The following is a 26177-nucleotide window of genomic DNA, read 5'->3' as shown; positions in this document are numbered from 1 at the left end:
TAAAAAAAAAAAAAAAAAATTGGATTATTCATCTTTTTATACTTTGTGTATTGAAGTGTTAAGAGTTCTTTATATAGGTTTATATAATATATTGAAGTGTTGAGTTCTTTATATAAGTTCATATATAAATTGAGTTCTTTAAGTTCATATGTAAGTTCATGTATAAGTTGAATTATTTATATAAGTTCACGTATACATGAACTTATATCTGGTAAGTCGCTTATCAGATGTATCCCTTAGCAGATATGGTGTTTGCACATATTTTTCTCCCATGTTTTTGGGTTGTCTTTTCACATTCTTGGCCAACGTGATGAAACCTGTCTCTACTAAAAATACGAAAATTAGCTGGGTGTGGTGGCGCATGTCTGTAATCCCAGCTGTTCGGGAGGCTGAGGAAGGAGAATCATTTGAACCTAGCAGGTGGAGGCTGGGTTGTCTTTTCACATACTTGATAGTGTTCTTTGAAGCACACAAGTTTTTGGTTTTGATGAAGTATATATTGTTTTGTTGTTTTGTTTTTGCTTTTAGTATCATAGCTAAGAAAACATTGCCTATTCCCAAATCATGCAGATTTACATTTGTGTTTTCTTCTAAGAGTTTTATACTTTTAGCTCTTAACGTTTACATCTTTGATCCACTTTGAGTTACTTTTTATATATGATGTGAGGAAGGGATGTGAACATTCTGTTAATGTGAATATCCACTTGTCCCATGTATTTTATTCTTTTTGATGCTATTGTAAGTAGAACTGTTTTCTGAATTTTATTTTTGGATTGTTTATTGTTAATGGATAGAAATAAGGTTTATTTTGTATATTGATCTTATATTCTACAACCATGCTGAACTCATTTGTTAGTTCTAATAGGGGTATGTGTGTTTTGTTTGTGTATTCCTTTGGATTTTTTACATGCAAAATTATGTATCTGCAAGTAGAAGTAGTTCTACTTTTTCCTTTCCAATCTGGATGCCTTTTCTTTCTTTATCTTGCCTTCTAGCTAGAACCTCTAATACAATGTATAACAGAAGTGGCAAGAGCAAACAGCTTTGTCTTATTCCTGATCTTAGGGAAAGTATTCAGTCTTTCCCCATTATGTATGATGTCAGCTGTTGTTTGTTCATAGATACATATCAGGGTAGGGAAGTTTGCTTCTATTCTTAGTTTTTTATATCATGAAAGGTTGGATTTCGTCATGTGTTTCTGTGTCTATTAAAATAGTTATGTGGATTTTGTCATTTATTGATGTGACTGTATTACATTGATTTTCGTGTGTTGAGTAAACCTTGCTATCCTGGGATAAATCCCACCTGGTCATGGTTTATAATCCTTTATATTTATATATGTTGTTGGATTCAGTTTGCTAGCATTTTGTTGAGGATTTTTACATCTGCATACGTAAGGGACATTAATCTGTAGTTTTTTTTTTGAGACTAGGGCTCACTACAGCCTTGACCTTCTGGGCTCAAGTGATCCTTCCACTTCAGCCTCACAAGTGGCTGGGGAGTACAGGTGTGTGCCATCATGCCTTGCTAATTTTAAATTTTATTTTGCAGAGATGGGGTCTTCCTGTGTTGCCCAGGCTGGTCTTGAACTCCTGGCCTCAAGTGATCCTCCCTCCTTGGCCTCCTAAAGTGTTGGGATTACAGGTGTCTGTAGTTTTCCTGTGGTGTCTTTGTCTGATGTTGGTATTAGGATAATACTGCCTCATGGAATTGAGTCAGAAGTGTTTTTTTCCTTTTTTATTTTTATAGAAGCGTTTGTGAAGAGTTGTTAATGGGTGTATGTGCGTTAATTATTTTTTATATGTGTGGTAGAATTTACCAGTAAAGCATTCTGGCTTTTCTTTGTGGGAAGATGTTTGACTATGAGTTCAGTATCTTTATTTGCTATATAGCTCTATTCAGATTTTCTGGGCCTTGAGTCAGCTTTAGTAGTTTTTTCCTACAATTATGTTCGTTTCATCTAGATTATGTAATTTGTTGGCATATAGTTGTTCATATAATCCTTGTTGGTCTATGTATTTGTTCTGCCTATTATTGAAAGTGGTATATTGATATCTCCAACTATTATTGTTGAATTATCTCTTTTTGTCTTCAGTTCTGTCAGTTTTTGCTTTATGCATTTTAGGGCTCTGTTGTTTGATATATATACATTTATAGTTGTATCTTCCTCATTAATTGAGCCTTTTGTTATGTCTTTTTTTTTTCTAGTAACAAGTTTTATCTTAAGGTCTGTTTTGTCTTACATTAATATTTAACTGTCACTCAAGTTCTCATCTGGTTATTTTTATATGATGTATCTTTTTCCATTCTTTTACTTTCAGCCTAATTATGTCTTTGAATCTGAAATGTCTCTCTTATAGACAGCATACAGTTGGATTGGGTTTCTGTCAATCTCTGTCTTCTTATTGGAGTTTTTAATCTATTTAAATTTAATTTAATTATGATAAGGAAGGATTTATATCTGCCATTTTGCAATTTGTTTTCTATATGTGTTTCATCTTTTTGTTCCTCTGTTTGATTACTTTCCCTTTTGTGTTAAAAAGATTGTTTTCTCATGTACAATTTGAAATCTCTTGTTATTTCTTTTGCTATATTTTTAGAGTTATTTTCTCAGTCATTGCCCTGGAGATTACCATTAACATCTTAATTTATGACAACTTAATTAATACCAACTTAATTTTAATAGTATAGAAAAAGTTTTCTTCTATAATAGGTTCATTTTGTCTTATAAATAACATTTATATATTGTGTGCCCATCAACTTAGATTATAATTATTGCATTATATAGTTTTCTTGTATAAATAAAATAGAAAAAGGAGTTATAGACACAAAATATTTAGTTATACTCTCATTTATATTTACCTACATAGTTACCTTTACCATCACTCTATTTCTTCAGGTGTATTTCAGTTACTGCTTAATGTCCTTTCCTTTCAGCCTGAAGACCTCCCTTTAGTATTTCTTACAGGGCACATCTGCTGAGAGCATATTTTCTGTAATTTTCCTCATCTGAAAGTGTCTTAATGTCTCCTTCCCATGGTTTCTGATGAGAAATTAGCTGTTTATCATATTGAGCATTGCGTGTATGTAATGCTTAATACATTGCTCAATACAATGCTCTCTTGGTCTTTGGTTTTCAATAATTTATGATGTGTCTGGGTATGGATTTCTTTGAGTTAACCCTACTTGAATATCATTGAGCTTTTTAGATGTGTGCATTAATGTTTTTCATCAAATTTGGGAAGTTTTGGTCACTATTTTTTCAAAATATTCCTCACTTTTGTCTCTCTGTTTTTTCTGGGATTCCTAGTATGTGTATGTTAGTAAGCCTAATAGTATCCCATAGGTTTTTGAGCCTTTGTTCCATTTTCTTCATTCTTTTTTCTTTCTGTTCCTTATAATAGACCATATCCATTGACCTGTCTTCAAGTTTGCCGATTATTTCTTCTTCCAGTTCATATCTACCGTTGAGTCCTTTGAGATAATTTTTCGTTTTATTTTTTATACTTTTCAATTCCAAGATTTCTATTTGGTTCTTATAATTTTTGTCTGTTTATTGATATTCTGTGTTTGGTAAGGCATTTTTCTCATACTTTCCTTAGTTCCTGAGACATGTTTCTTTTGATTCTTTTAGTCTTTAAAATGGTTAATTTAAATCTTTGTCTATTAAGTTCACTGTCTGGATTTCTTCTAGAACACTTATTGACTGCGTCTACTGTGTGTGAGCCATACTTTCTTGTTTCTTTGCATGTCTCATAAGTTTTGTTTTAAAACCTGGAAATTCTAAGTAATGTGGAAACTCTGGAAATCAGATTCCTTCCTCCCTTGGGTTTATTATTACTGTTGTTGGTGATGTTTGTTTAATGAATTTCCTGATTTAACATTATAAAGTTATTATTCTTTGTGGTATGTAGCTGTTGAACTCTCTTCCTTGTCAGCTTAGTGGTCAGATAATTATTAGGTAAAGATTTCCTTAAATCTCTAGAAACAATAAGTCTCCTAGGTTTTGTCAAGGGTCTCTCTCTGTGTACTGGGCACACCTTTAATGCTCAGGCAGGCAGCTTATAATTCTGCCTAACCCTTCACTTTCTCTTTGTACTAGGTCTCAAGGTTAGCCAGAGGTGAGAGCTTCGAGTCTTCATGGGTCTTTCCTGTACATCTTAATAGCCCTATACATGTGCACAGCCCTACTCAAGTTCAAGACCTTCTAGATTCCTAGGAATATGTCATAGCTTTTTGAAGACTCTCATGGACATCTCATACCTGCACTTCTCTGTTGAAATATTTTGGTCAGCTTCTTGTTCACATCAGTTGTTGTCATTGCCTCAGGCAGCTGCAGTGTTAACTTACTGGCACTGATTGTTTTCGACAAATTACCTCACATCTGTCTTTCCTCCTCAGAGAGAAGCTGTTCATACTGAGTGAGAGATCTTGAGTCAGGTCAAATAAAGCAACTCTTGCAAATAAATATTTCCAGGTAATTGCCAGACAGGTCAAATAATGACAGTTCTCTTAGAAGGGTGTTTTGAGGAACTTCAAACCTATCCTTTCCCCTCCAGTGGCTACTAGGCCACACCTGGTTTTCACTGTGATTGCAGTAATGTTGGTTTTTAAGTCTACTATAATGATAGTATGACAGGCATGGGAGGAGGCCAAGTTAAAATGTCACATGTTGTTCTTACCAAAATTCAGCATTTTTTTTTTTTTTCTTTAATGTTCTTTGGATTGTTGGAAAGCCTTTGGTAGTTTCTAAAGTTCTGAAGAAGTTGATTCTGACACTTGTTGACAGTGCTTTGATGGAACAGCAGATTTTGCTGTTGTTGCTTTTATGGAGGAGTAGCTTTTCAGAGGTTTTTACTTCACCATTCTCACTGATGTCACTCCAAGAGATTTTGAAGGAAAGCTGACCCCAAAAATTTTCCCTGTAGAATTGTCCTCAAAGTATAAAAATGGAGACAAACATACAAACATACAAGGGCTGGAAAATACAGGACCAATTAGCCTGTGCTGCTAAAAACTGCTCCGTGAAGAAATCTATAACCAAAGTTATATTTAAAAGGAAGGCATTTTGGCCGGACACAGTGGCCCACTCCTGTAATCCCAGCACTTTGGGAGGCCAAGGCAGGTGGCTCATCTAGGGTCAAGAGTTCAAGACCAGCCTGGCCAACATGGCAAAACCCCGTCTCTACTAAAAATACAAAAATGCCAGGCGTGGTGGTGGGCACCTGTAATCCCAGCTACTCAGGAGACTGAGGCAGGAGAATTACTTGTACCTGGGAGGCAGAGGTTGCAGTGAGCCGAGATCATGCCGCTGCGCTCCAGCCTGGGTAACAGAGCGAGATTCCATCTCAAACAAAACAAAACAAGGCATTTAGGTATTGACTGGAAAGGGAACAAGAGGGCTTTTCAAGGGACATAGAAATAATCTATAAATTGGGCTGGGCGCGGTGGCTCAAGCCTGTAATCGCAGCACTTTGGGAGGCCGAGACGGGAGGATCACGAGGTCAGGAGATCGAAACCATCCTGGCTAACACGGTGAAACCTCGTCTCTACTAAAAATACAAAAAAACTAGCCAGGCGAGGTAGCAGGCGCCTGTAGTCCCAGCTACTCGGGAGGCTGAGGCAGGAGAATGGCATGAACCCAGGAGGCGGAGCTTGCAGTGAGCCGAGATCAGGCCACTGCACTCCAGCCTGGGGGAAAAGCGAGACTCTGTCTCAAAAAAAAAAAAAAAAAAAAAAAGAAATAATCTATAAATTGATTTGAGCATGCATCATGTACATTTATCACATGCATCTGTACATTTATCAAAACTCATTGAACTATATACTTAAAATTTTACTGTTTGTAAAATATAACTCAAAACAAAAACAAAAATGGAGTTGAGGAATGGAAAAACGAAGAAATTCTATGGTAAATCCTAAATCTTTTAAAATCTATAAAATCCTAAATCTTTTAAAATCTATAACCGTGAGTGTACAGCTGTGGCAACTATGAATTCAAAACAGAATGTAAATGTTGACCATCTAAACATATGTTCTAAATATGAGGAGATGAGTGCAAAGGCTGGGATATGGAGATGGGGGAACTAGAGTGTAAGGATGTGTGTTAGTTATCTGTTGCTACATTAAGAACTTAGCATCTTGTAACATAAACCTTTATTATCTCACTCAGTTTGTATTGGCCAGGAATTCTGGAGCAGCTTGGATAGGTTGTTTTGGTTCAGGGAGTCTCTTGAGGTTGCAGTCATCTGGAGGCTTAAATGAGATTAGAAGACCCTCTTCCAAGATGACTCACTTGCATTGGCTGTTAGCAGAATGCCTCAGTTCTCTGTCACATGGACCTCTCCATAGGGCTGCTTGAGTGTTCTCATAACATGGCTAGCTTCTCCCACAACCAGCTATCTGAGGGTGGGGCAGTGGGAGAGAGGGAGAAAGGGAAAGAGAGAAGGAGAGAAGGCAGAAGATGTAATGTCTTTCATGACCTAGCTTCAGATGTCACAGATCATCATTTGTGCCACATTTGTTGGTTGCACAGAGCAACCCTGATGCAGTGTTGGAGGGAATTACACAAAGGTAATAAGACCAGAAGGATCATTTGGAGGTTGGAGGTCCCTTTGGAGGTTAGCTACCACAGTCTGCTAATTTCCTTAGCTTTTAAAGCTTGGAACCATTAAATAGTGCCCGTAAGTTTAAAAAAAAAAAAAATGCATCCCAGTGATGCAGTGTTTTTATGTAATGCTTTTGCCTTGCTTTAGTGGACTCTTTCAGGAACCTCATTTCTCTTATGGAAACATTTACAAAACTTCAGATCTTTTGTTTTCACTCCAGTTAAAAAAATTCCTGTGTTAAAATAAAACTAATTTTTTTATACATTTTAAAATTCTGTCTATAGTATGGTCTCATTTCAGTTATTACTTCTACCTGTGCTATGTCTATATATGCTTGGAGTGATCTTGGAATTAGTGCATTTATTTCTAAGGGGCGAGAATTCAGGTGTGTGGTTTTTAAAATTCGCTTTTCTCTTAAATTTTCCTTTCATCTGAATTGCTTAGGATTTTAAAAATAATGGATATGTATTATGCTTACAAAAAGAAAGTCAGACTTTCAAAACAGTTTTATAATATTCGGTAATGGTGAGAATGTAGAGAAACATGCTTATCACTATGGTTAGAGTATAAAATTAAGTACAGTCTTCTTTTTTTTCTTTTTTTATCTAAGTAGCAGAGGAGTGAGAGTACAGTCTTCTTTAGGGGACAGTTAGGTGACATTTGTCACAAACATAAATGCTCTTCACAAACTATGAATCAAAAATTTCATTCCTGTGAGTTAGCCCTAGAGAAATATTTATCTGTCTGCAGAAGGATACACATAGAGTGTCATTGTGTTGTAATTTGTAATAGTGAAACATTAACAACAACTGCAGTATCCAATAATAGATTCATGTTTTAATAGATTATGGTATAGAGTACCTTGTAACCACTAGAATAAAGATTTATAATGTACTACATGAGAACATTCTAAGATATTAGAGAAAAGTAAGTTACTTATTATATGTAGAATAACCCCAAGTGTATGTTTTTTTAAAAAAAACTGGATATGTGTGTGTGTGTGTGTGTGTGTGTGTATGTGTATATTTGCGTATTTTTCTGTATTAAATGCATGGGGAAAGTCTGGATGGTTTCACACCAAATAAGGATACCTTTAGGATAGGAAATGAGGGATGGGAATGGAGGAACAGCTTTTTCTTTTCTGCACACTTTTATGAATTATTTGAATTTTTTTAGAGAATGTGTGTATGTGCTTTAACTGAAATTTAAACATAACTCTGCTTGCACTGTGGAAGGCGAATTATAGAGATGATAGCAGTTCTGAGGTAGAAGATTGCTTGAAGAAGGAAATTTCAATTTTTCAGTTGTGAAATGGTTTTCTAATTAAGAAGGAACTTATGAGAATTTTGTACTTTGTGGATCTTAAATGGTTTGTTCTTTTTCTTATAGTTACTACAATTGTCCAGGCAAAAGAGACTGAGATTCCAAACTTCTGGAATGAGGATTGGAGAGAACATGAAAAGAATTTTAGGAAGAGAAAGTGATTGTATTTAGTAAATATGTAAGAGTGTGGGGGGAAAGTAGAGTGACAGTAAAATTGAGATGGAGAACACGAGAAGAACAGATTTAAGGATGATAGTGAGTTAAGTTGGCTATGTTGAGGACCTGTGGGAAAATCTCATGGACGCTATCTAGCAGATGGTTTGAAAGAATGGTCTGATACCCTGGAGGTCATTGGCATTTAGATCACGTTTTAAATCAATGTTGTTGGTAACTGAGATGACCAAAGGAATCCTGAGGGCCACTAACATGTAAGAAGCTAGCAAAGCAGCCCTGAAGTCGACTGAAAAGATGTGGTGTTGGAATTGTATCCAGCATTCCAAGGAGGAAGATGATGGGAGTGGTCAGTAGTGTCACTCCGCAGGAAGTGGAAGGAAAATTAAGCATAAATTAGTGATACTGGAGATTCTGACAAGAATGGATTATGGTGGAGAGCCCTCTAGTGGAAGGGAGTGTGGTGTTTGAGGAACACGTAGCCTGATGCAGCTGCTCAGAAAATAATGTGAATGAGGCTGGAAAGGCTTTTCTTCCTTTGAATACCATGTGATAACTTTCTTATTGGAAAGAAATTAATCAGGGGTTAGTTTTAGTCTCTCAATGTGTGAAGGTTATATGTAAATGTTTTCTTTTCCTCTGCCCTGTCAGAGGTAGACAAGATGAGGTTTTGAGGAACTAAAACTTGTGGGCAATGACATTTTCTTCTGCAGTGGGAAGTAGGTGGAAAGTTAGGGAAATTTTCTTCTGAGGAAAAGTATCAAAGCTGATAGTATCAAGAGACTGCTAGGGCTTATGAGACTGTGCTCAGCTGAAGGACCAAAGCAGCTCGAAGCATGAGTTCATGGAGCCTTACCCATCTGTTAACAGGCTGCTAAGAAAAATCACTGTAAAATGTGTCCTTTTATGCTTTTATTTTTTTTTACAGTGCCTCTTTGGAAAAACTACCTGCTTTACTTATTTTCTACGTTTATTGTATGAATACTGAGATTAAATTTAGAGGGAAGAAATTCTTGTTTATTTCTTCCTCACACAAAAGACAGAAGAATATTCTATATTTCTCTTCTCCCTTTGTTTTATTAAAGTAGTAATTACATATAGAGAAAATTGTGGAACAACATATGTGTAAATAGCTAACCTTGCTTCCTTCAGAGAGTAGAATTGGAGGGGGAAGACAGAAATTCTTTGCAACTATTTGGTTGTTAAAATAACCAATAAAGTTCCATATGTAGTATTTAGGGTGAAAAGCCAAAAATAATTAATGCATATTTATAGAAAGATTAAGAAAACAATGTGGAAATAGAAATGTAGGAAGAATCTGCCACTTTAAATTCATATTGTATATCTTTAGTTATATATTAGCTTTTGTTACTATACAGACAGAATTTAGAATATGTAAAATTGTATATTAATAAAAATATATACCTTTTCATTTATTTCATGGGCATCTTTCCATATTGATACATATCCATTTACTTCATTTTTTTGAAACTACATAGAATTTTAAAAACATTTTTGGGGAGACTTTTTAAAATTTAAATATATACACAGAAAACTGTCCAGCTTAATGGACACATAAAAGTCAAGTGAGGACACCCATATAACCACCCTCCAGATCGAGATAAAGAGAAATGCTGGTCACCACATAAACCTTCCTCATGCTAACTCCCAGGCAGAAACCTTCTCCCTCCTATGTGTGTAACTACTATTCTGATTTCCATCCCTATAGATTAGTCGTATCTGTTTTATAACTTTATATAAAATGAATCATATATAGTTACGTATGGCTTTTGTGTATGTGTGTCTTGTGTTACAAGGTTTTTCAGTTAACATTATTTTTGTGATGTTTTTCCATGTGGTTTCATATAGCAGTAGTTTATCTTTTTCTATTTAGTATAGCAGACTATAATAGAATGTGTAGATATCACAGCTGATGCATTCTTTTTTTTTTTTTTTTTTTTTTTGAGACGGAGTGTCACTCTGTCACCCAGGCTGGAGGGCAGTGGCGCAATCTTGGCTCACTACAACCTCCACCTCCTGGGTTCAAGCAGTTCTGCCTTAGCCTCCCGAGTAGCTGGGACTACAGGCACACACCACCATGCCTGGCTACTTTTTGTATTTTTAGTAGAGATGGGGTTTCACTATATTGGTCAGGCTGTTCTCCAACTCCTGACCTCAGACAATCCACCTGCCTCTGCCTCCTAAAGTGCCAGGATTACAGGTGTGAGCCACTGCGCCTGGCCGATGCATTCTATTCTTGATGGGCATTTAGTTGTTTCACATTGGGGGCCATTATGGAAATGTTTATAAGAGCCTTCTTGTCTCTTTTGAACATACTTCTATTGAGCAGGTGCACATTTCTGTGGGATATATGCCTAGGAAAAAAATTGCTAGGTCATAGAGTATGTGTATGTTCAGCTCTAGCAGTTATCATCCAACTGTTTCCCAAAGTGGCCCTGCCATTTTATCCTTCCATCAGCAGTGTGAGAATCTTATATGCTCTATAACCTTGCCAACACTTGGTATTGATGGCTTTTTGTTTGGTTGGTTCTGCTTTTTTGTTGTAGTTTTCTGGGTTTTTTTATGGCTTTTTAAAAACGTTAATTTTAAAACCTTCAAGTGTTTTGTTATATAATATACTCTAACTTAACTAACGTCCGTTTGATGAGATTTTGTCCTCCTCTCTCACTATAGCAAAGTCAGAACCTGAACAGCACTGTTGTCTAGTGAGTTCTGAGGCTTGTTCTATGTATGATCTGACTAAGGAATATTTCATATTGGAACCAATTAACAGAGCTGATAATATATTTTTTCCTAACCGATTTTTCTGAAGTTTTCTGTTTTGAGTAGTATGATAGCAACATGAAAAATTCATGTAAAATAATTTTATTTTGCTGACATGAAAATCAATGTTGATTTCATGATGGTTGTTTTCTTCACTCTTTAGAAAAGCAGTATAGGCTGGGTGCGGTGGCTCATGCCCATAATCTGGGCACTTTGAGAGGCTGAGGTGGGCAGATCACCTGAGGTCAGGAGTTCGAGACCAGCCTGTCCAACACAGTGAAACCCCATCTCTACTGAAAATACAAAAATTATCTGGGCATGGTGACACATGCCTGAAGTCTCAGCTACTTGGAAGGCTGAGGCAGGAGAATTGCTTGAACCCAGGAGGTGGAGGTTGCAGTGAACCGAGATCACACCACTGCACTCCAGCCTGGACAACAGAGTGAAACTCTGTTTAAAAGAAAAAAAAAAAAAAGTAGTGTTAAAAGATACCATAATGTCTGAAACTAGACTTTTGGTGAAAGCCGAATTAATTATCCAGAATAATTTGCATTTTCTTAGAAAAGGCATACAGTGCATCCATCACATAAATCTTTAATCCACTGGAAAACTGCTGTGTGAATTATTTGAGAATATAATCACTTAGGTTTTGGAAAGCTGTTTGAATTTTGTCTTTTGAAATTGAAAGATTTTTCCAGGCGGGACGTGGTGTCTTAGGCCTATAATCCCAGCACTTTGGGAGGCCAAGGCAGGAGGACCACTTGAGCCCAGGGGTTCGAGAGTAGGCTGGGCAACATTGTGAGACCCCGTCTCTACAGAAAAAATAAGAAATTAGCTGGATGTGGTGGGGCCTGGTACAGTGGCTCATGCCTTTAATCCTAGCACTTTGGGAGGCTGAGATGAGAGGGTGTGGTAAGCCATGATTGCGCCACTGCACTCCAGCCTGGGAGACAGAGTGAGAACCTGTCTCAAAAAAGAAAAAGAAAAACGAAAGATGTTTCCAGTTGGAGAACTTTGCTTCACAGTCTTTCTTTTAACACTCCCCTCTCCCATTTCCTCAAATTTTCTTTTGACATAGGTTTTTAAGTGTGTGAAACTCTAGGGGCTTGCTTTTAATGAGTTAAATGTGATCCTCGGGACCTCTTGCTTTTTCTGATGTTAAAGGGTGTGATTGCTTCATGATAGCTGCTCTTCCTGTTGGGCAGTATAGCTTTAAACAGGTGTCAACACAGGTGGTATTCAGTAATATTCGATTACCCTTTGTCTTTCCCATTGTTACTTGCTTTTGCCAGTTTGTACTGAATTACTCACTTTTTGGAATAGCTATGAATGATCAAATGAACATGTGATTCTCATACTAGTAAGTTTTAGGCATGCTTTTTTACTTTCAGATGTAGAGATTCTTTACATTTCTAAGTAATTGCTGTCAAGAGCTTCTTGGAGATAGCAGAAAACTACTGCTTTATATTCTATTCAGTTTTGTGGAAAGCATGTGTTGGAAAAATGTCTTTAGCTGTTGAGATTTCTTAAGAGGTCATATTGTAGCATACATAACTCCAAAAGTCTGCTAATTCTTCTCTGTACTAATGGTAATGACTCTGAAAATGGCTAAATGAATTAACAAATAAGCCAAAAAAAAACCTTACTAAGACAGTATTTTCAATGACCTTTTGTTTCCTAGCCCCTAAATCTTTTGGTCAATATCTGTAATGAGTAACAAAACTTGCTGACTTGACTTTTTTGCTCAATATCTGTTAAAAGTTTTATTATTCTAAATTAGGGGTGGAATGGAGAGCAGTGGTAATTGAAGGAGCACAAATATAATAAACTCTGACACATAACTTTAGGAATCTTTATCTCAGATTCATGGACCTTTTTTGGAGATTAATTTTAGAGGCCATTGTCAGGTCTTAATTAATAAACTGCCTTGACATCTAAGAGATAATTTCTGAGTATATCCTAGCCAGCGCAGTCAGTCTTTACAAAGGAATCCAATAATAGTTTGCTCAGGTTGCAACTTCCTTATGGACTGGACACAGAGAATAAAGCACCCAGTAACCTAGAACCAAAGGAACTTTATGAATTTCACTGTAATTTCTGTGCCCCCCAAAACTTATTTCTCTTTCTACATAGGTATCAGTCAGAGCCGGATCTCTCATTGGCTATTGCAGCAGGGATCAGATCTGAGTGAACAGAAGAAAAGAGCATTTTACCGATGGTATCAACTTGAGAAGACAAACCCTGGTAAATAGCATTTCCTTTTATTTATTGCATCTGAAACAAGACAGATGTAATGAATTACTTTAATGACTCCATGTGCTAACTTGTTCAGTAAGATAGTTTCATACTCTACTATGGTTGCTTTATGCAGAAAAACACTCTTAACGGTAAAAGCTAAACCCTGATTGTAATAAATTTTATTTTATTGTCTAATATTATCTAGTCGTATTCACTTCTTCCCCTAAGACACCTCTTTGCTTTCAGGTTATATGATATTTCTAGCCATAGTTTGAAAGAATGCCATGAATGTTCAGTGGCTGATTTTGTTTTCTTCAACTACATGACTATGTAAGATTCCATATCTTTTTTTTTTTTTTTTTGCAAATCTTGTTTGAATTAGTAATGTAAATTTAATATTTTTATTTAATTCATGCTGTACCATATCCAATGATCTCTGCTAATGATTTCTTTTTCTCTAATTCTAATAACCTGGGTAATGGATGTATCTTTGGACTTTAGGATGCAGCTGCCCTGATGACTCCCAGGAGCAGCAGTAGATTGGCAAGCAGAATGAAATCTTAAGAAAACTAAGATGACAAAAAAATGTATGTCTAGAGTTGGAAGGAGTAGGCAAGATCTATTCAAGATACTTTTAACAGGTGATTTTATAAAGTAAAATCTGAAGTTATGGGACTATCTCAATCTATACTTTACGCAGGCAAGTGGCAGTGAGCCTGCCCTCATGTGTAAATTTATGATTGGGTTGTGTATTCTGTAATGCTGCAGCCTTAAAGCCTTTGCACACAGACTGAATCACTAGTCAAAATATTGCATAATAATAGCATTGGCTCTGAGGTAGAAATAAAGAATGTCATAGACATGTATTTTTGTATGTAAGTATGTGATAAGATTTTTTTCCCCAAAGGTCAGTTTCTCAATCCGAATGGTCCAGGCAGGATGAAACAGAAGAGACCATATAAACCTCTACAGTAATATTAAAAATCTATTCTGACCCCCAATTTTTATTTTGAAATGTTTCAGATGTACAGAAAATTCAAAAGACTAACACAGTAGACACCTGTTTACTCTTTCTTAGATATAGTAATTAATAGATAGATATAATAATTACCATTTGGCCAGGTGTGGTGGCTCATGCCTGTAATCCCAACACTTTGGGAGGCTGAAGCGGGCAGATGGGCAGATCACTTGAGGCCAGGAGTTCAAGACCAGCCTGGCCAACATCGTGAAACCCTGTCTGTACTAAAAATACAAAAATTAGCCAGGTGTGGTGGCATATGCCTGTGGTCCCAGCCACTTGGGAGGCTGAGGCAGGGAAATTGCTTGAACTTGGGAGGCAGAGGTTGCAGTGAGCGGAGATGGTGCCACTGCACTCCAGCTTGGGTGACAAAGGGAGACCCTGTCTCAAAAAAAAAAAATATATATATATATATAATATAAATATAAAATTATTAACATTTTACATTTGCTTTATTCCTATAAAAGAAATAAAGATTTATATATGTGTGTATTCAGCATTCATCTCCTAAGAATAAAGATAATCTGTATTACCACAGTCCTCATTATTATACCTATGAAAATTAATAATAATTTCATATTATCGTTTTATATCCAGTCTGAGTCACATTTCTCTAGCCATTAGAAGAATGTCTTTTGTAGCTCTTTTTTTAGTATCTCTTTTAGGTTGGAACATTAGGATGTCTCTTAAATCTAGTAACCCAAACTTTTTTTTTTAATGACATGAACTTCTGAAGCCATGTAATTTGACAGAATGTCCCACATGCTGGATTTTTCTATTTACTTTTATTATCAAATATCTCATTTCTTTATCTTCTATATTTCTGTAAACTGGAAGTTAGAATTAAAATCTGAAGTTAGGATTCATGTTGAATATTTTAGGCAAGATTACATCATAGATTATTTAGGGAGGCACGTACTAATGGCAGCAATTTATTTTGAAATGCGTCAGAAAATAAAATGGATTTATATTTAGGGAAATGGATAGGTATGTGATAAAATACGTGGTATGAGTATGGTTTTCACTTAAAAAATTATTTCACTAGTGTATGTTTGAAAATTTTTGCAATGAAACACTGGGGAAAAATACTTTGTAGGTAGTGTTTACCTAATATTGCCACATATTAAAAGGCCTGTCAGCATTAGAAGGTTGTAGCACTATTCATACGCCAAGCTTGATGATTTTGTTAAAATGGTAACCACCAGATCTTTTCTTTGCAGTTTGTGAATAATCTTTCGGGTGACATTTTGCCCCTGGATAAATATTCTTTCCTGCAGCAGCTTTCACCAATGGCCTTAGCATTCATTGATGATTCTTTTTGAATCTGTTATTCTAATGGGGATTGCAAAATGGGATAATCAACTGGTAAGGCCAAATTCCCTCACTGGAGTTTTGGGATTGGGCTCTAGTCCGGCTCTGAACTAGAAACAGGAGGGAGGACTAAGGTGCAGCTCCAGGGCCACGGTAGCATTGTTGCAGCTGATCTGATAGCCAGTTGTTGGATACTAACTACAGGAGTCCAGCGTTAGCACTGGGCTGATAGTGTTCTTCTAAAACTGGTTTTATTTTTTTTTATTGTTATTTATTTTAGCTTTTAAAAGTCTTATTTCCTATTTTAGTTTATCTTGAAACCAGAGCTAGGCCCACTCATTATCAGGAAATTAGAGGAAGGTAGAACTAGGGAATTGAAACTAATGGCATTCTTCTAGCTGATCATTAGGAGCTGATTTCTTTAAGGACATAGTGCCTCCTTTTAAGACGTTCCTTTAATTATCTGCATTTGGTTTTCGGTGAGGTTGCATTATTGTCACCTTTTTAAAAGAAATACTTTCTATTTTTTGTTTAAAAACCAAATCCTAACTACTGGTTTTCTTGTCAAGTTTTTCTGTGGGACATAATTTAAAGGCAGCCAGAGATAAGAGGGTAAGTTCATAATTGCCAGTTGGTAGTTGTTGCATTAACAGCAATTGGATATTAGCCGTTGAAATTTGTTCATCTTTTTCTTTGCATTTTCACCTTTATTATAAAGGCAAATATGGCATAGAATTCTTTCTTGATAAAAGTGATTTTGTTTTGTTGGCTGTAAAATAACCTTTGATTTTAGCTAAAGAATTTGGAGCTACTATTATGTTTGGTTAAGATGAACTGAAATTATGTTAGCTTATAGGACAGCAGATCCTTTGTTGCAAGTCATTTCAGACCTGATTAGAATCCACTCAAATGTCCCTCAGTTGAGAACTGGTTAAATAAATTAATGGCACATCTGAACAGTGGAATCTGATGGAGCTACATAACTACTTTTTGAAGGCAGCTTTATATGAATTAAATTTATATGAGGTGATATGGAATTCATAAGTAAAAAAAGGTACATAACAGTATCAAGGGCATAGTTATGTAGGGGAACACATACACACATACACATGTATATACTTACCTAAGCATAGAAGATCTCTGAAAAGCTGTGTTAGGAACTGGGAAGAATAGCTCTATGGAGGGGAACTGAGTGATTGGGAGTACAGGGGTAAGGAGTTAACTACACAGCCTAATGTGTCTTTCTAAATTTTGTACTATGTACTTGTATTACATATTTGAAAAATAAAGTGTAATAGGAAGGAAGGGAGAGAGACCAAAAGAAATCAGTCTGCCTTGTAAGATGAGAAAGAAAGAAAGAGAGAGAGAGAGAGAGAGAGAGGGAAAGGAAAGAAAGGAAAAAGAAAGGAAAGAAGAAAGGAAAGGAAAGAAAGAAAAGAAAGGAAGAAGAGAAGAGAAGACTTAGGTTTATACAGTCCAGACCTGCTTTTGAGAAGCAAGCAGAAAATAAGTTGTCTGTAATTTTTATCAAGTAATTCTTTTATTTCATAATTTTTTGTCTGTCTAGGAAAGATAGCTCATTAGGGTAAGTGTAAATAGTGTGATCCCTTTACATATATTCTGAGAAGAAAATGCAAAATTAAGAAAAGTCACAAAATGAAAAACTTTTTCTTTTTTCTTCTGTAAATTCAGAAAACAAAAATGTTTGTATATTCTATGACTGTATTCCCGTGCATTAGAGCATTTCTCTTTGTATACGTTGAGTGAAGTTCTTGTTTTGTTGTTGTTAAGACAGAGTCTCGCTCTGCTGCCAGGCTGGAGTGCAGTAGCGCAATCTCAGCTCACTGAAACCTCTGCCTTTCGAGCTCAAGCAATTCTCCTGCCGCAGCCTCAGGAGTAGCTGGGATTACAGGCACACACCACCACGCCCAGCTAATTTTTGTGTTTTTAGTGGAGATGGGGTTTCACCGTGTTGGCCAGGCTGGTCTTGAACTCCTGACCTTGTGATCCACCCACCTGGACTTCCCAAAGTGCTGGGATTATAGGCGTGAGCCATCGCACCTAGTGGAAATTCTTTTTTTCAACCTCTTCAGTCTGGATCCAGTTGGATATGGCTTTTGGTTTTTTGTAAGTTTCTCTTTAAGTGGACTCAGCAAGAAAAGTAATAGAATGGATATTTAGGTTAATTTTACTGATAACCCAATTGATATAGTGTAGTTCTCTGGTAACAGACTCATTATCAGAATTTACCACCATAACTGAAGCCTGCCAAGGCATATTAATAAAATAGGCTGATGTAAACTAATCAGATAGATTTTATCTTGTTTCTTGTGGAAACACTTACAAGAAAATACCTATTTTTTTTTTAAAGTGAGTGCTAAATTCAGCATGGTTGACATCAAAAGTCCCTTTATTTGATCAAATTAAGTTCACAGTCTTTTTCCCTTGTCTAATTTAAACATTACTATAGCAGACAGAGTTTGCTGAGTTCCTCTTGGCATGTGGCACATATTCTGCATGTTTCTAAACAATTAAATAAAATTTGCCAAGAGAGTTATGCAGCAAATACATGAGCTAAATGTCATCAGAAGAAATGTCCAGTCCTTCACTTTCAGAGTGTTAGATCTCAGAGAAATGTGTATGTGACGTGGGGGGAGATGTGAAATTACTTTTGGAGAGGCTAGTTCCTGTGGATGGCATAGTAATGATGTGCTGATAGTCCCTCATCCAGAGCTAACCCTGATCAGCAAGAACATTATCATATATGTAAAGAGAACACTTACCAAAATTTTTAAATCTCTTAACAAATTATGAAAAGAGGTTTTTTGTTTTTGTTTTTGTTTTGTTTTGTTTTTTCCTCATGGGTTTAGATTTGCTAGGTGAAGGTGCAAAGTTTTGTTTTAATGAAAACTTAGATGAGGGGAAAAAACGTTTCTGTAAGGAAATAGACAACACACTTTTCCTGTTAGGACCTTAGCTAACCCAGAACTCCTGTATTTTACTTCAGAGGAGTTTAAAGGCTTATATACATTGTTCCTGCATTCTAGTATCTTTTTGTTTTTCTGTTAGAGTCAGTAGTTTTGAACTCATTCTTGGATTTTTTCATTGCTTTTCATCCATTTCAACCAAAACAAGATGAACTAAGGTTTCCAGAACAAATCTGTTCATTAATAGAGTGTTTCCAGAGTACTTTTTTGTGCTGTTTTTAACTACTGCTACATTGAAACAGAAAAAGGAGCCAGAAAACAATCTGAAAAGTAATGTAATATTATGTTTTAAATTAAGCATTTTGATTAATTTAAGATTATTCATTTTTCACCTTCTTTGTGTAAACTGTCTTGATTTCATTCTTTTTCCTCCCGAGACAGAGTATCGCTCTGTCACCCAGGCTGGAGTGCAGTGGCATGATCTTGGCTCACTGCAACCTCTGTCTCCCGGGTTCAAATGATTCTTCTGCCTCAGCCTCCTGAGTAGCTGGTGTATGCCACCACACCTGGCTAATTTTTGTATTTTTAGTACAGACGGGGTTTCATCATGTTGGTCAGGCTGGTCTTGAGCTCCTGACCTCAGGTGATCCACCCGCCTCAACCTTCCAAAGTGCTGGGATTACAGTCATGAGCCACCGCACCCAGCCTTGATTTCTTTCAAAATAATCAGGCCACTACTTACTTTTCTATCTTCTTTTTCTCCTTTTTTCCCTTTTTTCCTCTCCCCTTTTCCTTTTCCTTCCTGCCCAGTTTTATTTCATCTGAATTTCCTTCAGTTCTTGAGACGCTCTTGACAATACAGAATATTATAAAGAAGCATAATATTAATAATAAACCCCAATACCAAGAAAGAACCATTATTATTAGTTGGCTTATTTCCTTCAACCTCTTGGTTAAGATTCTTTCTGTTCTCTGTTCTATTTGTACACATTTATCACTCTGCTTACTGAGTAGCATGCTGCAATTATGGATGTAGTCTACTACCTGGAATTCACTGACCTATTGCCCACCCTTCATCCTGAAACTCTTTCTTTCTTTACCAGGGTCAGCCCCTGGACAAGAGGTTGTATTCCCTTACTGAGTCTATTTCTACCTCTATCTTGATCAGCCATGATAACCGGTTGGCTCTGTTTTAGTCCTTTTCACCCTTGCTGTAGAATAAAATTTATATAATTTTAATTAGGTAGATTCCAGAGCCCTTGCTGTGCTGTAATCCCTACTTGTTTTCAGAAAAGCACTAAAGACTGTGAAACCCTCCAGCCCCCAAATTCCTGCTTATGTCTAAACTTAGTTAACTTCCAATTAGGCCCAGACTGAATTCTCAGTTTATTTTGGCAGAATGAAGCCCTTTTAAATTGTTTAAAGAAGAGTTTCGGTTTAGAGTTTCATGTTGGGTAGAGCAGAAATGTTTTTAAACCAGGGGTCAGCAAACTCTTCATATAAAGGGCCAGACAGTGAATATTTTAGGTTTTGCAGGTTATATGATCTCTATCACAGCTACTCAGCTCTTCTGCTCCAGTGCATTCATAGCTATAGACAATCTGTAAGTGAATGAGCATGAGCATGCTGCAGTAAAACTTTATTTACAAAAATAGGCAGCGGGTATAATTTGCCAACTCTGTTTCAGGGTGGGCTGTAAATCTCTAAAGCATTATATGATGACAAGCTTACTTGTTTGAGCAGAAATGTTAAGTCGTTAAATATTTACTTTCCATCACATGCTATAGGAAATCACATACATACTAAGGGCTGAAACACAAAATGAAAGATATAAAAATACTCTGAGTGATATTCAACCCCATTGGCCATAATACAAAAGACTGACAAATTTGGCTATATTACAATTAAGATCACAAAGCACACTATAAAAAACAAATGACAGACCAGAAAAAAATTGCATTCTTTATGACTAGCAACTGCTGTGATTTCTATGCACCCATAAGTAGAATCACCCCCTATAAAAGGAACAACAGATAGGACTTCACAAGAAAAGATATAAATGATCAATAAACAGGAAAAGATGCTCATTCTTACAAGTAGTGAAGCCTCTATATTAAAGGGAAATTTTTTGCTGCCAAATTTATACATTTGAATAATTAATAATAGTGTATTGGGGGATAAAGGGAAATAAACAACTGGGGATGATTGTGATAATTTTTATTAGTTATCTATTCTTATACAATAAATTACCCACAATTTAGCAGCTTAACACAATCAGCATTTATTATCTCATAGTTTTCGTAGATCAGGAATCCAGGAGTGGCTTAACTGGTTGTTTCTGGCTCAGAGTTCTGTAGAGCTTGCCGTCCAGCTGTCAGCCTGGGCTGCAGTCATTGGAACTGGATGGTCCACTTGGAAGTTCACTCATGTGGACGTGGACAGGTCCTAGGTCCTCACTGCTTGTTGGTCAGAGACATCAGTTCCTCACAACATGGGCCTCACCATCCACTGCCTGAGTGTCCTCACACATGGCAGGTAGTTTTCCCCTGAGTGAATAAGAGAGAAAGCATCCAAGACAGATGCCACAGCGTCTTCTGTATTCTGATCCTGGAAGTGACATACCATAACTGCCATATGCTGTTGGTCACACAGCCTAATCATAGTGCAGTGTGGGAAGGGACTACACAGAGGTGTGCAGACCAGGAGGCAGGGATCCTTAGGGACGTTGGAGGTTGACGTCCACATTCATGTGCTGGGACTGAATGTCTGAGGCCTTGTTTCTGTCTATCACCTGGTTTCTGCACTTCTCCATGTGGCGTTTGCTGTGGCTGCAGTGTCCAAGATGGCTTTTTCTCTCAAATGCTGGCACCTGGGTGTAGTTGGCACAAGCCCCTGGGGACTGTCAGAGCATCTTTCACTCCATGTGGCCTCTCCACGTGGCTATCCTGGGCTTCCTTACAACATCATAGTCTCAGGTTAGTCAGACTTCTTATATGGCCACTCTGGTTTCCCCCAGAGCCAGCATTTTAGGAGACCTAGGCAGAAATTTCAAAGCATCTTATAACGTAGCCTTGAATTGTTTAGGTTTTCTTGCTCAACAACCTGTCATAGGACTGACCCAGATTCAAGGGCATGATTAGCCAGAGGTATGACTTACTGTGAGGAGCTGTCTTTGAAACTTGTCCCAGGAAACCATGATTGTGAGAGATGATGCTGACATGTTCTAAAAGTAGTAGCAGTGCAAGGAATAAAAATTGATCTGATACTGGAAATATTTTGATAAAATGAACTTGCCTATGAATTAGTTATGTGGTATGTGGGAGAATTAGAGAAGTGAAAGATTAATTTGAGAATTTTGAGCTGAGCAGTTTGAAGAGTAGGTATCTATTTACTGAGATGGGAAGGACTGCAGGACAATAGGTTTGAAAAGCAAAATCAGTATTGATGAACATTTTGGACATCTGTGTTAGAGAATACGTCTGAAGATGTAGCTATTAAGAAAGGGATCTACAATAGGTCTGTAAGTCTTGAAGTAGAAATGCTATCCATAGTATTATTTGCAAGGTACAATAAAGAGTATTAATTCTGTTAGAAAGAAATATTTATTAATATTCATTAACATAAAATTAATATATGTATTAATATTTGCATAAACTACAGGTTCTAATGTGTCTTTCTAGACCTGTATTGAGAGTTTGAATTAAACTACAGGCAGAGAGAACTTGTTGAAGGTTTTTGATTAGAAGACCGATATAATCATAATTATGTTTTGGGAAGATGAATTTAACAGTGTAAGGAGTGAAAGAATAGTGGGGTAGCCAGGGACTGAACTCCATGAAAGCATATACCAAGTTACACTGAAAGTCTGTGAAATAAGTTCATGGAGGTCAGAGACAATGTTGCTTTCCTGGTTTTATTCTTAGCTTCTAGCCTGGAGCAAGCCACTTGAAAGGGATTTGATAAATGGTGAATGAATAATGAATGCATCATTGGCAGTTCAAGCTATTTGAGAAAAGAGTAATCTGAATTAGTAAAATGTCTCAATTATAGATATTTTTCATTGAAATTTTATTATGTTCAAGAGGTAACAGAATCTAGTATAGCATCTAGACCTATAGAGACCTGATTTAGTTAGTAGACAAAAAGCACATCAAATATCATCTTATTTTCTTTCATGCTGTATTTCACTCTTTAAAAAAAAGAGTTTACAAGAATTAGGGTTATTTTATCTCCTACATGCATAAATTCCTAACCTCATAACTTATTTGAATGGTAATGAAAGATTCTGAACATCTGAGGTATATTGTTCAAAAAGAGTATAACTATCAAGCAGGAATTTCAAAATAAATTTTTCAGAGAAAGATACATTGATTAAGTTGTCACTAAGCCAAAGACCATACTTCCCTAGTCCCATAGGAGGTAGATGTCATATTGGTTTAAATTAACTGCAAGATATTTGCTAAAACTGTCTTATTTATTTCAGGCGCTACACTAAGTATGAGACCAGCCCCCATTCCAATAGAGGACCCTGAATGGAGACAAACGCCTCCCCCAGTCTCTGCCACATCTGGTACTTTCCGACTACGACGAGGGAGTCGATTTACCTGGAGAAAGGAGTGCCTGGCTGTTATGGAAAGGTATGTGTCTCCTTTTTCTATGAGAAATCTCCCAAACTTAGGGAAGACATCAACTCTGGATAGACTGGGACAGTTTTCATTTCAAACAAGTAATTGGGTATCTTGGTTCTATCTCTAAAAGTGCTTTAGAATATTATAAATGCTGTATTATTGAAATAAGGTGATCTTAGCATTGAGAATTCATAAAGCTGGAGTTAGCATCTGTCAATTTATTTTACTTATAATAGTGTCCCCAGTAATTTAAGAAATGTTGGAATAAATATTTTTTGAATTCACATCTTTGTATTGTATTTTGGAAAAACTCTTTGAAGTCTTCTTTTCATCAAAAATATTGAATAATTGTATAGAAGACTACTGAGATTTAACTTTCTTTAATAAGGAGTATGGTCTAAATAAGCTGTGTCCCAAAGGTTAAAAATACTTATTTTTGACTTTCTTTTAGTAATTTATCCTCTCATTCTACAGTACCTGATCCATAGTAGGTACTCAGTGATTTTTTTTTAACCTAAATTTGACCATAGCTTCAATTTTCCCATCTGAAATGGTATAAATTAATTATGATTCTGAAATGTTTGGCATACTTAGCATAGATCCTATAGTAGAATTATCTTTTTAGTCATCTACTTGTAAGTGATGTTTACAGAATTTTTTTTCAGTGGAATTTTGTTTATATGCAGTTAGGTAATAATGTTCAAGCTGTACATTTTTCTTATCTGACCTGACTAGTAGAATTGGTATATTGGACAGAGCACTGGACTCAGAGTCGGAAGACCTACACCCAACTAACTTTGTTTAGGTCACAAATTCTCAGCTGTAACTTCATGTCTAAAATGAAGTTTTTTGATAGACAATATGTCATCTAAGACTTCTGCTATCTCTCATCCTGCTACTTTGTGATTATTTCCCAGCTCATGAACTTCACTACCTGAAAGAGAGGGAGATTTAAAATGCCGAAATTCAGATGTTTTTGTTCACGTGATATGGTTGAAATTAATAGATTTGCTTAAGGTGAAGGTGAGATCCAGTATCCAAAATGAGATTATAGGTTATCCATTGATGTTGTCATCTATTCCTTTCCTCGCTCTCTTTATTATAGATAAGAGCAGAAGCCATTTATTGAATAATGAATCCTTATATTCTTGAGTCATTAAAGTGAAAGAATGAGACATTATTGTCCTGGAGACCTGACATTTACAATCTGCTCTATTTTTCTCATCTAGGAATTTTTATTCTTTTTGAAAATTTCTTTAGAACTTGGCACACAGCAGATGAGAATTAAAATAATGTCTAACCTAAATTATTTTCAATATTGTACATTTTCCTTTAGGTATTAGTTTCTACCTGGTGCTAAGTTCTAATTGTGCTAGTGACTTAGCCAGTTAGTTTTTTTCATGAAAATACCAGTATATATTTATCACAAAATGTCAGCATGAGAAAGAATTAAGTAAAAAATTGATGACATTAATATCAATAGGTGATATTCCTAATGTACTTTCAGAGTTGAACCTCAGAGACTTAGGGATTCTTATTTTTCCTAGGCAACAAGAATTAGACACAGAATCACACTGAATTTTAATTAAAAAGATACTGAGCATTTACCCTGTTCTATGACTCCTATTTAGTCTTAATTTATGCTTTTTAACATTAATTTTAATTAACAAATGGCTTTATCTAATCCAGGAGTTGGTTATCTTTGGCTTAATTTTATGTTACCTGCTACAACTAGAAAGAGGATGCGGTTTATGCCAATAGTTGCAAAAGTGCAGAAAGCCTTTCAAAATACTTAATAGTACAGAAGGTCACAGTATGATTTTTGTTCTGTAAAAATGTAACTTTTTGTTTTCCAAAATGAAGTGCAAAATTCCTACCCTTAGTATGACACATAAAATTTTTTCTTGACTGAATGGGCAAATAAATACATATGCATAGACTGTAAAACCAGCAAAGAAAGCCTTACTCAGATGTTAGTATAAGATAAAAGTAAGGCTAGACATGGTGGTTCACACCTATAATTTCAGCTTTGGGAGGCCAAGGCGGAAGGATCAGTTGAGGCCAGGAGTTCGAGACCAGCCTGGGCAACATAGCAAAACCCCATCTCTACAAAAAATTCAAAGAATATCTGAGCGTGCTGGCATACACCCACATTCCTAGCTACTCAGGAGGCTGATGTGAGAGGACTGCTTGGGCCCAGGAGTTTGAGGTTACAGTGAGCTATGATTGCACCATGTACCCCAACCTGGGTGACACAGTAAGATCCTATCTCAAAAATTAAAATGAAATTTTAAAAAAGGAAAAAATTATTCCATTCTTCATACATCAAGATGAATTTCAAATGAGTCAAAGAAGTGAATCCATATAAATAATAGAAGAAAACATGAATCCATATAAAGAATAGAAGAAAACATGAGTGGTCCCTTCATATCCTGGAAATGGGAAAAATATTTCCTAACTGTGACTCAAAATCTAAAAACAATGAAGAAAAAGACTGATAAATATGATTACATAAATTAAAAGAAAAACTTTGGAGGGAGAAAATGCTGAGCAAAGTAAAAGACAAATTGGGAAAAAAAATTGCAACTTTTATTATCCCTAATAAAGAGCTCTTAAAAGAGAAAAGACCAACAACTCTATCTTTATTGGGCTGAAGATAGGAGAAAAAAATGCAAATGGTCCTTGAACATATGAAAATATGCTCAATCTAATTGATAGTAAGAGAAATTCAAATTAAAACTACATTGAGATACTATTCTTATCACATTGACAAAAATCCAAAAGTTTGGCAACATTTTCTATTGATTGGGCTGTAGAGAAACAGACACTCTCATACATTACTTGTAGAAATGCAAAATGAAACAACTTAATGGAAGGGAATTCGGCAATATCAAGGAAAATTACCTGTGAGTTTACCCTTTGACTTGGCCTTCCTACTTCTAGAAAATTATCTTAGGGCCAGTGGGTCACACCTGTAAATCCCAACCCTTTGGGAGGGCTGAGGTGGAAGAACCACTTGAGGCCAGGAGTTTGAGACCAGCCTAGGCAACATAGTGAGACCCCATCTCTACAAAAAATACAAAAAAGTGTGGTGGGGCATGCCTGTAGTCCCAGCCATTTGGGAGGCTGAGGCAGGAGGATTGCTTGGAGCCCAGGAGTTTGAGGCTGC

The 26177-nt window shown here is 36.2% G+C and overlaps 1 protein-coding gene across 3 annotated transcripts in view; it reads left to right on the top strand.

The window, feature by feature from the left end:
- Positions 1 to 26177, top strand: part of HMBOX1 (homeobox containing 1) — a 166859-nt gene that overhangs the window by 106989 nt on the left and 33693 nt on the right. For all 3 annotated transcript variants that reach the window (XM_011944551.1, XM_011944552.1, XM_011944550.1), the window contains 2 exons: positions 13020 to 13130; positions 22864 to 23017. In XM_011944551.1, coding sequence (XP_011799941.1) covers positions 13020 to 13130; positions 22864 to 23017 — 265 coding nt within the window. The remainder of the gene's footprint in view (positions 1 to 13019; positions 13131 to 22863; positions 23018 to 26177) is intronic.

The sequence above is a fragment of the Colobus angolensis genome, unplaced genomic scaffold, assembly GCF_000951035.1.
Source record: "Colobus angolensis palliatus isolate OR3802 unplaced genomic scaffold, Cang.pa_1.0 Scaffold233, whole genome shotgun sequence".
Lineage (NCBI taxonomy): Eukaryota > Metazoa > Chordata > Mammalia > Primates > Cercopithecidae > Colobus > Colobus angolensis.
Note: the sequence above shows the minus strand (reverse complement) of the source record. Positions and strands in the feature narration are given on the sequence as shown.